At 39.2% G+C, this 13,690-nt stretch overlaps 1 protein-coding gene across 9 annotated transcripts in view; it reads left to right on the top strand.

Annotated features, from left to right (window-relative positions):
• GRIK1 (glutamate ionotropic receptor kainate type subunit 1) overlaps window positions 1–13,690 on the top strand; it is a 399,708-nt gene that overhangs the window by 330,418 nt on the left and 55,600 nt on the right. For all 9 annotated transcript variants that reach the window (XM_057696841.1, XM_057696847.1, XM_057696845.1 and 6 more), the window contains one exon: window positions 11,541–11,648. In XM_057696841.1, the coding sequence (XP_057552824.1) occupies window positions 11,541–11,648 (108 nt within the window). The remainder of the gene's footprint in view (window positions 1–11,540; window positions 11,649–13,690) is intronic.

The following is a 13,690-nucleotide window of genomic DNA, read 5'->3' as shown; positions in this document are numbered from 1 at the left end:
CAGTGTCCTTGCCCCCACAGTGAGCTACAGCCAATGCTTGCCTCCCCAGGAGACTCTCCAAGACCCCTAGGTAGGTCTAGCACAGGTTCCTACAGAGGTACTGCTTTGAGCTGAGTCTCAGTGCACATGAGACTTGTGTGCACCTTCCAAGAGTGGAATCTCTGTTTCCCCCAGCCCTGTGGAGCTCCTGCACTTAAGCCCCACTGGCCTTCAAGAATAAATGTTCTGGGGGTTCTTCCTTCCAATGCCAGACCCTCAGACTCTCTTGGAGGGCTATTTTTATATGGAAACATCCCTGTATAGCCTGAGAGGGTTTAATTTTGTTTAGTTTTGTGTGTTTTTTTTTTTTTTTTTGGGGGGGTGCAGTGCTGTTTTTAGTATGGATGACTGCCACCTCTTTCCTCAATGTATGCTGGCTGTTATCCCCTTGATGGGGGGTTTGACTGGTGCTGTGATGACCAGAGCCTACCCTGGATATTAAGCAGGAACTCCCCTTTGCTCTGTGGTTGTCACTGCCCTCTCAGGTGCAAGGTCTACTCCTTAGTTGTTGGAGTAGAGGACTCCAGGTCTGTTTCTTAGCTGTGTTTCTGATGTGCAGTACAAGGTAGGTGGGATTGGAGCACTCCCACTGGGAGAGAAGCCACTGAGTATTCCTCCCCTGGATCTGTTCACCTATGAGTATGCTCTGTTGTGTCACCTTTTCCCTGTTGTGCAGGCTCACACAGTACTGTTGTTGGCACTGCTTTTGGTCTCACCTTAACAGTGGGTATGCCAGCTCTTGGGCCTGGTGACTCTCACTAATTTTTTTCACCAGGCCACCAGCAGAGATCCACTGAAGTGAGGTGCCAGGACTGCAGTAGTCATGCACCTGGACCTGCTTTGGGAGCTATGGAAGCAGCTCAGATTCTGGTTTGGCTCAACCCCCACATGTATTTGACCACAAAGCCCACAGCTGCTAAAGCCAGACCTGTCCTAGCTGCAGGAGCACTTGTCTGTTTGGATGTTCCACAGGTGCTGAGTTTATGAAGCTGTCAGTGGAGGTGTAAATCTGCAGTTCATGTAGCTGTGAGGAGAGATTTTAGCTCTTCTTCCTTAGCCACATGGCCCCTGGGGCTCAGCTGTGGTTTCAGCCCCACCTCTACATGTGGACCACTCATTGGCATTTGCTCCTGAGGCTGCCAGAGCACACGAGCCCGCCCAGGTGGGAGGGGACCTGAGCAGCAATCAGGGTACACAAGCCTGCCTAGCAATGCTAGCTTTTCTAATCAGTAAACCCATGTACAAAGTTTAGAAAGCTCAGATTAACTAGCTCCTTCATCAGAAAACAAAACAATCTGTTAAAGCAAAGAAGTTCACTTGAACTATAATTCTCAGTGATAAACTTAGGGGAAAAACATGAAATGGCCTTTTAGCTTTATTTTTAATTCTGTTTTTTAAAATTAAATATGGTCAAAGGTGCATTTTGGTTATAGGAACTTGGGTTTTTACATAAAAATGCTTCTGAGTTAGTAATTTTTGTAATTTTTTTAAGGGTAGCTCATCGAGTATATTAAGACTTCAGTTTCTCTATATTATGGTAATCTTGGGAACAATAATACAAGCGATCAAATATGTGCACAAAAATAAAATGAGCCTTTACCTTGTAAGGTTTTATAATACAAATTGTTAATACTTTCTGGAGCGAGGATTAAATTTCACATTTGCTCAATGAAATGAAGAGACTTTTCTCATCTCTGGACACAGCACACAATCACTGAGGGATGTGGCTTCAGTTCTACAGCCTTAGCCATGAGTTGAAAGTAAACACAGAACACAGAGACTCATGGGGGCAGAAGTTAAAGGGTAGTTCTGATACATAATCCTGCTCAAACAAAAGGAAAAAGCTAACAAACCAGATTATTGGTTATCTCTAACCCTAGGGATGGAGAATTAGATCACCTTCATATACCTGACTGGTCACTACATGATCAGAACAAAATGCCAGGTTCCCAATTGTTGTTGCCACCAATGGAGAACAACTTGTATAAATCAGATTCACGTCCACAGAGGGTGCTCTCCTATGTTCTTAAAACACCCACTAGTCCCTAGACCTGGTCATGGCCCAAACTGGGAGCTTCTGAGACACAAAGGGCTCCCCTGACTATGCATTGGAGATGACACTGAAGAGATAGCCCAGTGGTCTGGGACCAGATGTGAATCTACTGGTCCTTGCAGTTTAGGAAGAGAAATAGCTCAAACTATGAGTTAGGCAAGATATTTTCAGCCTGACATACTTGAACAAAAATCAGAATCAAAACAAAGAATCAGAAGAAAAGAAACAGAAAGAAAAAAAAAAAAAAACAGAAACAGAAAAGCACATTCTCTTCAATTCTCAAAAAAGAAGTCTCTGTCTCTCAATAGGAAACAATTTCCTCCCAAGGCAAAACGAGAATGACTGTGTCAGGGAAAATTCTAGGAATGGAGGCTTTATGTTCTTTTATATATTTAAGTCCCCTTTATATAAAAATGAATGAAAAAAATCATTTTAACTAAATGAAGTTAAAAACTGACAATTACAAGAGTATAGAGTTAAATGCTAGCCATTAACTTCCTCAATAATAGAATATATATATTTTATTTGGACAATAAATATCGTCTTAAGAAAGAGCATACAAATGAAACATTAACAAAAACTTTTATTTTTCTTCTTTTATCTCTTGATTTTTGTCTCTTGGCCATCAAATAACATGTCTGATAAGAGAAAAGAAAGTCACACCATTTGACTCGCTTGCTATTAAGCAGTTGTTGTCAAGAGATCTAATGCAGAGTAGAAATTAAAGCTATTTCCTAAAATAGGGACAATAATTTAAGTATTGTTTTCAGTTAAGTATACTATAATTGTCCTCTCTGCAAATGCTTCTACATGAGGCAAGCAAATTGTAATTATGACTAATATAATTATATATCATTATCTAAATTATATATGCTTCAGCCTTATCCTAGAAAATAGATTCCTTATGGATCTTATTCATCATATCCAGGAATTAGTCATTGTCTCTTCACCCTGATCAATAATGTATTGGTGATTTAATAAATGCTTATCGACAATTAGTTTGAAAAAAAAAGTATACAAAAATGTTCATCTAGGGATGGGAAGAAGAAAGACACAGGTAATTGTGGCAGTTAGGGAAACCTGACTTTGAAGGTCAAAGATATTTCAGTTTAGTAAAGGACCAGGCAGGGTGTCTTTGTAGATATTGAGGAAGGAAAGGAAGCATTGTTAGAGCGTGAAAAGGGGACTTTTTACCACTTGGATGAGCAGGGAAGAGAAACGAGAAGTGGGAATTACTCTGCACCAGTGATTGGAACACTAAATTCAAGAATAAAATCAGCCCAACAGAATCCAAACAAAGGGACACAATAGACACACTTAGTGGAAATAAAATTGGATTTCTGAACTGGGTTTTAAGACCTTGCTATGAGCTATATGCTACATCAAATGATAAATGCTACCAATTTCTGTACATTTTCAGAGAACTCCATAAACTCTGGACAATGTATCAAATTGACTCACAGCATGACCCCCATGAAGGAAGAGTTGCTTTAGAAAACAGCTTTCTGAAAATCCTGTAGCACTTAGTGGTGATAACTACCTCCTTCTAAACATATCAGGAAGAGGGTTAGAACTGCACATTTTTAAAAGCATGAAGAAGGGATTTGAAAACTGACTTAGTCCAAACCCTTACCCAGTAGAGATTTCCACTGAACCAAAGTCATAGACAAATTGTTCTCTACCCTCAGGCAGATGCTATAACCCAAATGCAGTAGCTTATTTAGCAACTCTCAATTAACCCATCAATCTATGAAGCCAGACTTTGATTTGCAAAATAGAGAGGAGTGACATGAGTACAAAAAAAGTAGGACTGGGATATGATGAGGAGGAAAAGGAAATTGCAATGTCTGGAGGTGCACCTAAATATACACAAGAGGATGCACCCTACTCACCTTTGATATTGATTTTTTGTGTGTGTCCCAATGCAACTGGGACAAGAGAATGTGATTACCTATATCTTAGAAAGTGCAACAATAGGTGTTACTATTGACCATAAAAGTACGCCATCTCTTTTTTATAGCCGGTGGTCATGTTTGGCATTATGGTTTCCCTTGGCATTAAACTCTGAAGGCAAAGCTCTAGGATCTAAAAAAGAAAAAAGCATTTCTCTTTATGTGTCACAGCACTTTAACTTACATCTAGTTTGGCCTTATAAGCAGCTTAGATGAGAGTTGTAGACTTTTCCTGTCCACAAATCATTTCCTGACATTAATTTGATTTTACTTCCAGCGTTATCAAGTGATAAAGTTTACTTCTGTCATGATATCCCTTCCATCTGAATGGTAGTCAGAAAATATGTTTTGTGTTGGTTCCTGACAAGTTGATTGCATAACATATTCTTTATGTGAGAACTTTAATGGCAATGCTTTCTTCAAGAAACTCTGTCTATCCTGCTGTGGAACTCATTCTATTAATACTTCATGGTGTACAAGTTGTTGGGACAGGGAGATGAAGGAACTATGCTGTCCCTATGCTCTACATAGATGTGAGAATGCATTTCCATAAATTTTGTTCTATGAGAACTACCTGCTAACCAACCTTCTGCTTACAATCTTGACCTTCTCGGAGTCATCTTCCTCAATTCTGCCAAAATGATCTCCCTGTAATGCACACCTGCCCATGACACTCAGGTTTGAAACACTCCAATGATTCCCAAATGCCTATAGAGCAAAGTCCAAGCAAATTATAATTCACAACACCTTTATGAATAGGTACCTACTCTCCTTCCCAGGCTCTTTTCTCATCATTCCTTATCTCACATGATGGATCCCTGGCAAACATCATTTATGTTGTGTTTCATGCTTTTACTCACGCTGTGAACATTTACTTGGTCAACTAACTTCTCATCCTTTAAAAGTTCAGGCATTCTTTCCTCCAGAAACATGTCACTGGCTTTTTCTTCCCTTGCAGTTGGGATAACTAGGCCCCATACTTCTTTCTTCGGTTACTATGTGCACATTTTTATCCTCACACTTGAGTGCTTCATAGAAATACATTAATGTGCTTATTCCTACTAAACTATGAACTACTAGGTATTGTAGTCCCAGATATTTCCTGGCACCAAGAAGATGAGAACCAGTAGCACCAACAGTGTAAGTCCCAGTTTTAGCAGTCAGGCAAATGAAGCAAATTTTTCCCTTCCTCTGCCTCTTTGTTTCTTGTTCTATTCAGGGCCTCAATGGATTAGGTAATGTCCACTCACATCAGAGAGGGCAACTTGCTTTGTTGATTCAAGTGGAAACACCCTCACAGACACACCTAGAGATAACGTTTAACCAGATAAGCGAGCATCCCATGACCCAGTCAAGTTGACAAGTAAAGTTAACCATCACAGCTGCAAATGTAAAGTCAAGGTTTAGACTCATTTATTGGTGACATAAATTCGTTATCTAATTTATTTGTTGAGGGAAATTGCATGAATAGAAAATTATTTTTCAGGACAAGGAATCTGATCTTGCTTTTAAACAGAAATACAGAAGAAACCAGAAAAGACTACACATATGAGTATTGACATCGGAGGTAATAAAAGCCAAATTCTAGAGTTCTGAACGTGGGGAAGGGATATAAAAGACAGCTGTAAAAATAATCACTGTTAAACTTTTCAGTGCTTTCAACATGTTAAGAATTGTGTTAAGTGCCATTTAAATCTCTCCAAAACCCTGCATGGGTAAACACTGAAATCTGAGATAACCCAGGTTCAGGTTAAGTAACTTGCCTGAAGTCATACTTCAGAGATTTAGAACCAGCTCTGTAATAAATCCATACTCTTTCCACTGCATTGCTTCTGCCTCTTGGCCAAATGGGTGAATATATTCAACAGACACACATGGCATGAACACTGTGGATATAGTATAACTCTCAGGATTTTTTTTCACTTCTTACACAGAGCTGATGAATTTGGTAAAGTCTAGAGAGGGAAAATAGCTAAGTGTATACAAAGGACAGAGTTCTCCCTTATCCCCATTTGTAGGTCAACTCAAGTTCAGCAAGGTTGCCAAAAATTACCTAATGAGCGAAGTTCAAGACCCTCTAGGACCGCTAGTTTTTATTTAATGAAACTACCAAAGAGATCCAATGTGAGTTCTGTGAAGGGCAGACTACTGTGATTTTTATTTTTTTATTTTTTTTCATCTTTATTGGAGTATAATCGTTTTACAATATTGTGTTAGTTTCTGCTGTACAACAAAGTGAATCAGCTATACATATATTCCCCATATCCCCTCCCTCTGGAGCCTCCCTCCCACCCTCCCGAGGCCACCCCTCTAGGTCATCACCAAGCATTAAGCTGATCTCCCTGTGCTCTGCAGCAGCTTCCCACTAGCTACCTATTTTACATTTGGTAGTGTGTATATGTCAATGCTACTCTCTCACTTCATCCCAGCTTCCCATTCCCCCTGCCCCATGTTCTCAAGTCCATTTTCTGCCAGTCAGAATGGCCATCATCAAAAAATCTAGAAACAATAAATGCTGGAGAGGGTGTGGAGAAAAGGCAACCCTCCTGCACTGCTGATGGGAATGTAAATTGATACAGTGATTTTTAGTTTCTCAAATGATATTGATGTATGCGGTAGATTGAACAGTGTCTCCCTCAAAATACACCCTTGTCCTAATCTCTGGAATACACAATTGTCACCTTATTTAACAAAAAAAAGTTGCATATGTGATTAAATGAAGGATTTTTCTTTAAAAAACAAACATCTATTTCTCACAGTTCTGGATGCTAGAAGTCTAAGATCAGGGTGCCAGGAGGGTTGGGTCCTTGGTGAGCGCTCTTTTTCTGGTGTGCAGATGGCTGCCTCCTTGTTGTGTCCTCACATGGCTGAGAGCGATCACCTCTCTCATATAACTTTTGTCCCCAGTTTTTTGAGAAATAATTGGCATACATCACTGTATAAGTTTAAGGTGAAGAGCATGATGGTTTAATTTACATATGTTATTAACTGACTATCACAGTAGATTCAGCTAACATCCATCTTTTTTAATGTTTTTATGATGTTTAGTGCTCTTTTTTCTCCACTCAAAGAACTCCCTTTAGCATTTCTTATAAGGCAGGTCTAGTGGTAATGAATTTCCTCAGTTTTTGTTTGCTCAGGAAAGTCTTTATCCCTCCTTTGTTTCTGAAGGGCAGCTTCACCGGGAATAGAATTCTTGGTTGACAGTTATTTTCTTTTAATATTTTGAACATGTCATTTCATTTTCTTTTGGCCTGAAAAGTTTCTGTTGAGAAATCCACCAATAGTCTTATGGGGTTTCCCTTGTGTGTAACTTCTCTCTTTCTCTTGTTGTTCTTAAAATTCTTGGAAAACGAAAATACTGATTTGAAAAGATACATGCATGCCAATGCTCCTAGCAGCATTATTTACAATATGCAAAATATAGAAACAACCTAAATGTCCATCAAAAGATGAATGGATAAAGAATATTACCAGACATAAAAAAGAATGAAATTCTGCAATTTGCAACAGTGTGGATGGACCTAGAGGGTGTTATGCTAGTGAAATAAGTCAGACAGAGAAGGACAAATATATTATCACTTATATGTGGAATCTAAAAAATGAAGCAAATAATATATATAACCAAGCAGAAACAGATTCACAGATATACAGAACAAACTAGAGGTTACCACTGGGGAGAGGGAAGGAAAAAGGGACATAGAATTAAGAGATATAAACTACTATGTATAAAATAGATAAGCAACAAGGATATATTGTACAGCACAGGCAAATATAGCCATTGTTATGGTATTGCTTTAAATAGAGTATTTTTATAGTATAATCCGTAAAAATATTGAATCATCATATTGTACACCTGAAACTAATATAATATTGTAAATCAACTACACTTCAATAAAAAAATGGAAAATACAAACTCAATATAGTTATTCATTACTTAAGTATAACTTGAATGTGAGATAATGAAAGTCATCAACAGATAATAAACTATTCTGAAAAGTATCCTATTTCCAGAGAGAAGAAAATGAATATTGTTATATTTTTGAATTTACAGCCTTATTGATCAAGTCAGAGTAACTTGATAGTGATTTATATACATTATTATTAAGTTCCTTGTATTGGCTGAGATCATATTTTAAAAGACTGAATCAGCAAAAATGAGTGATCTTAGAAAGTGTTTCCATAAGCCTTCTGCACTGTGTTTGGTCCACAGAAACCAATGTCAGGATGACCTATCTCTGTCCAGTTGGTGGCTCTCAATTATAAAAACTTTCATAATTATTCAAATATTATTTTAAATCTTTGTGCTTTATGTTATCTGAACTACAAAAAGTATTGTCTTGAATGCATGTGTGTGTATAACTATATATATACTAAAATATATATACAAACATATAATATAGAACTATGCTACTTAGATATATACTACATAGCTATGTGTCTATAACATATAACATTCTCTCTCACACACAAAAAAAATTCCTTATTTTTCTGACTTTTGACAATTTAATTATGATGTGCCCTATTCAGATTCAACCTATTTGGGGTCTTTCGGGCTTCATATATCTGGATGCCCATTTTTCTCCCCGGGTTCAGGAAGTTTTCAGACATTATTCCTTTAAATATTCTTTCTGTCCCTTTCTCTTTGTCCTTTCCTTCTGGAATTGCCATATTGCAAATATTGTTTCTTTCCATTATGTCCCATAACTCCCATCGGCTTTCTTCGCTTTTTAAAAATGCTTTTTGCTTCTCTGACTGGGGAATTTCGAATGTCCTATCTTGCAAGTCACTGATTCCTTCTTCTGCATGGTCAAGTCTATTGAATTCTTCAGTTAAGTTATAGTATTTTTCAACTCTAGGATTTCTGTATGTTTGTTTGTTTGATAGCTGTCATTTCCTTTTCATACTTCTCATTTTGTTCATGCATTGTTTTCCTAATTTCATTTAGTTGTCTATGTTTTCTTGCAGTTTACTAGATTTGCTTAAGAGGATTATTCTGAATTCTTTGTCTGATGGTTCACAGATCCCCAGTTTTTAGGATCAGTTATTGGAGCTTTATTAGTTTCCTTTGGTGGTGTCGTATTGACCTAATTTTTGTGATCTTTGATTCCCTACATTGGTATCTGCACCTTTGGGTATTTGGGCTCCTCTTCTAGGCTTAACAGGTTTGCTTTGGCAAAGACAGTTTTTCACCAGTCAGCTTAGTTTAAATTTCTGGATGTGTCTGCTGGTAATGTCCTTGGGTAGGTGGGACCTGCTATTATGGTCTATATGAGGGCAAAGCAACTGTTCAAGCTCTAAGGGTAAGCTTGAGGATTGTGGCACCGTCTCGGAGCAGCTGGATAGGACTGCTGATTTGGTTTCCTACCCAAGTAAGGCTACAGGATGGGCACTATGACTGGCTGGATTCTCTGGTCAGGCTTACTAGAAGGTTGGGATTAGGTACTACATACAGTAGTAGATGGGGCTACAAATTAGCTTCCTTGCCCTGGCAGGAGAGCATGACGAGACCCAGGGCCTGGTGCCCCCTCACTATTTGGGGATTTGAATCTGTCCAGAGTGTGCACTGATGCCTTGGTGAGGTGAAGCCACCAGTTTTGCCCTGCAGACTGGGAAAGCCATAAGCTCTGCTTTCTCTTCCAGTACTACTGTACATAGGGCTATTCGATGGGTTATTCCTGTGTGCTCTGGTTTGGTTCCCTGGTCAGACAGGATGAAGGTTGTTTTCAGCAGTGAGTGGAGCTATGAATTAGATTCCTTGCCCAGGCACAGTGGGACAAGCAGCTCTAAAACCAGTCAAGCTGTTTGTTTGTTGTCTTAACAAAATGACCTACACTCCAAGTTCCCTAACCGAACAGGGCTACTGGCTTTGTTCTGCAAACTATTGGCTCTGCGTATCTCTTGGTTCGACTGCCAATGGATCATACAGCTTCCAGAAGTTGTCTCCAGCCCTTCTGGTCAGATGGGGCCACAAGACAGTCTTCACAGCAGGCGGGGCTGTGATTCAGCTCCTTGCCTGGATGTGGGCAAACTAGGCTCCAAGGCTGGCAAATCTCCTTGTCTGAGGATTGGAATCAGGTAGATCTATATCCCACCTAGTTCTCTGGTCAGAGTGCACCTCCAACTTGGTTCTTCAGATGAGTAAAGCCTCTGGTTGGGATAACTACTTGGGCACTGCAGGAATGAGCTTGGTCTGCCAAGATCTGTGTGGTGGTCACTGAGAGCCCCTCCCCGCATCTCCATCACAGTCAGATTTCCAGTGCTCCAGCCTCGCAGATTGCCCTGTAATCCCTGAGGCACAAGATCAGAGTAGGGGCTCTTGCAATGTCACCCACAACGCTGGGAGAGCTGGTTTTCCTCTGGGCTCTCTTTTTCCACTGGAGGAACCAGAGGCTCAGGGGAGACCTCTCTGTGTGTTGCTGAGCTGGCCTGGGGGAAAGGCAATGCAGTTAACGTGTATCCACTTCTCTTACCTTCTAATGCAGTTTGTCTTGGTCTCTGTGGTGTGGGGATGGGGAGGTGCTTCAGCCTCACCCCTGCATTCTAGGAGTCTCTCAGTAGTGTCTTGTTGTTTAATAGTTGTTAGTTGTTCTCCTTGTGAGGGAGACGGAAGTCAGGAATAACCTATGTCACTATCTTGGTGATGTCACCCCAAATGAAGGATTTTTCAAATGGAGAGAGTATCCTGGATTATTTGCATGGGCCCTAAATGCAATCACAACTAGAACTAGGAGGAGATTATACAGAAGAAGAAGAGGAGAAGGCAGTGTGACCACAGAGGCAGAGATTGGAGTAATGCACCTGCAAGACTAGGATAGCTGGCAGGTATCCTAGGAAGAGGCAGGAACTGAGTCTCCCTTGAGCCTCCAGAGGGAGCGTGGCCCTGCTGACACTTTGGTTTCACCCAGTGATAATGACCTCGAACTTCTGCTTCTGGACTCCAGAATTCTGAATGAATAAATTTCTGTTTGTTTTAAGCCACCAAGCTTGTGATAATTTGCTACAGCAACCACAGGAAAGTAATGTAGTACCCAAATGACATTGGAAAGCCTAAATCTCAAACACTCTAAAAGTTTGATAATACATTGAATTATATCCTTTTCACAGAGGAAAAAAGCGAGGGAAGGTTATTTCCCCTGGGCAGTACCTTGAAAGAAATTTGGATTGACCTTGGAAAACCAAATATTATGACTTCCCAGATTTTGTTTACTCCATGTGCAGACCATTTTACAGTCATTTTTTCCATAATCCCCATTTAAAGTGCCACTATTTACAGATTTGACTGATATTAAGATGTTAGAACTGATGAAATAAATGAGTGCTAATAAAACAGTGAAGTGTTCTGCTATCAAGTTACTGAACCAACGCAATGGTTTATAAAGTCATGGTGAAACCGAAAAATTGGATGCTGTGATGAATCTGAGGTATTAGAGTTTTGATGGTGTTAGGATTATGATAAGTGTTGAACAGTAACACCACGTTCCTTTTGTCTATAGGCTCAGTGGGATGGCTTGACTGGGCGTATCACCTTCAATAAAACCGATGGCTTGAGGAAGGATTTTAATCTGGACATTATTAGCCTTAAAGAGGAAGGAACTGAAAAGGTAACCTCCTCGATAATGTATTTGAAAATCAAAGAAGAGCACTGCTCATGCATTTTACTTGCGCAAACAAGTAGGGGAATGATAAAGTGATTCTCTCAACCTGTTCATTTACGTCCAGTTTTCTAGATTTCTCTCCCTGATCTGCAGATAGATATTGATGTGCTAGATTCTTAAATTGCATGTGTTATTAATAGCAATGCTAATGGTTATATAGTGCTTGGTTTATATACAAGCATCACTATATTATTACATATATATAACCCTAACGGTGGCTGTCATTAGCCCCATTTCTCAAAGGTTTTAAGAAATTGAGTTTAGACTTGGAAAATCAGAAGCAGTCAATGATTTATCTTTGGAATGGCATCCAAGGGTTACTCAGAAATGAATTTTAATTGTACTCCATTTTGAAACTGGTGACAGAGGAACAGAGTAAAGTAGAATGGAAAAGGCTTACTGAAGCAAACTAATTTTGCATCCTTAATTTTAGGAGGAAATATGCCAAAAATGTATTTTAATGTTGAGCTCCAATTTTAGGATTATTTTAGTTGTAATTCTCAACCTCTCAAAGTTTTAAGTTCCATTCTTGTTACTATTTAGTTCAATGCAAATGTAAGCTATTTAGTTAATTAATAATAATAATAATAAAAGAATTTGCCTCCTCAGCATGTTTTATGATACCAATTTTAGTGTTCACAACTATATATTGGGATAATTAACACTTATAATGTGAAGACCTTGCCCTTTAGAACCTTAAAGAAAAAAGATTTTTAAAAACCCCAAAACAACTGTCTAAACACCAAAACTCTGTAATCCAGTATTTTTTTTTCACCTTAGTGGACAAAAAGGTATGCTTAATGTAAAAGAGTGGCTTTGGCAACAATCCGTTTTACTTAATTGAAATATTTGGGTTAATTTTTAAAATGAGGTGAGGTAACCATTTCTGTTATGTTGCTTTTGTTAAGTGAGACACATTTTTTTTTAGGTCCTAACTATGCCCCACTCCCAAATAGCTTAATTAAAACAAATGAAGATTAATTAGGCTGAATGTAAGAGAAGGTGACCACTGATGCTGAAATGTTTGAGGAAAATAATTATTTCGCACCTTTGAGAGTTCACATTAGTCATACGGTTTTCCCATTTCAAAAACAAAAAACAAAAAACCCTCTTCCTTCACTCTCTTCCTCTCTCTTTCTCTGTCTCTTCCTGTCCCTCTCTTCCTGTCTCTCTCTCTGTTTCTCTCTCTGTCTGTTTCTCTCTTTCTTCCCCACCCCCCCACCCCGCTTCTTCACTCTAATTTCCTTGCCTGTTAGTCTCACACACTCTGACAGAGCACAAGGCATCCACCTAGCTTCCATAATGGAATGTGGGATTTGGGCTGCAGGGGACAAAAGGAAAGAAAATAGTACTTGTTATGGACTAAAAGCCTATAATGGTTTTTTTAAAGAAAATGTCTGCTTCTGTATACGTGCTTCCCTCTCCCTCTCCACTTCGCTTAATGTACAGAACTGAAGAGGGAAGAAAAACTGTTCAGGAAGCATCTTTTGGGCTCAGACGCGTGGTGAAATAGATGGCGCTATTGTTATGCTTTCCCAGCTATTTATACACAGCAATATTATGCACATTCTCTTGGTGTTTTTCCAACAAAGGCAAAATCGAATTAGATGAAAGTGTTTTCTCAATTTGTTGCTTATCTCTTCATTGTTTGCAATAACTTTTGTTTCTTCAGGTGACTTGGGCTCAATTCCAGAGAAGGCGGATTGAGCCTTAAGGCATTGAGGGAAGCCAACCTATCGCTCTCAGGAGTCAAGGGAGGAAATGCCCAATCTTTTCATGTCAGCCTCTTGCAGGGTCCACAGGGAAAGGTGTTAGAAAAAGCCTGTTTTCTCACTTTCATTCAAGTTTCTAATGCCCAGAAGCCACTAATCAAAAAATAAGTCACTGAGTACACTTTCTTCTCACTAAGGAATAATGTGTGTGTGAGTGTGTGTGTGTGTTTGTTGATTGACTAATCTGGTTATAAATGCCTTTAACAGGTCTTAATA

This window comes from Hippopotamus amphibius, chromosome 10 (genome assembly GCF_030028045.1).
Source record: "Hippopotamus amphibius kiboko isolate mHipAmp2 chromosome 10, mHipAmp2.hap2, whole genome shotgun sequence".
Classification (NCBI taxonomy): domain Eukaryota; kingdom Metazoa; phylum Chordata; class Mammalia; order Artiodactyla; family Hippopotamidae; genus Hippopotamus; species Hippopotamus amphibius.
Note: the sequence above shows the minus strand (reverse complement) of the source record. Positions and strands in the feature narration are given on the sequence as shown.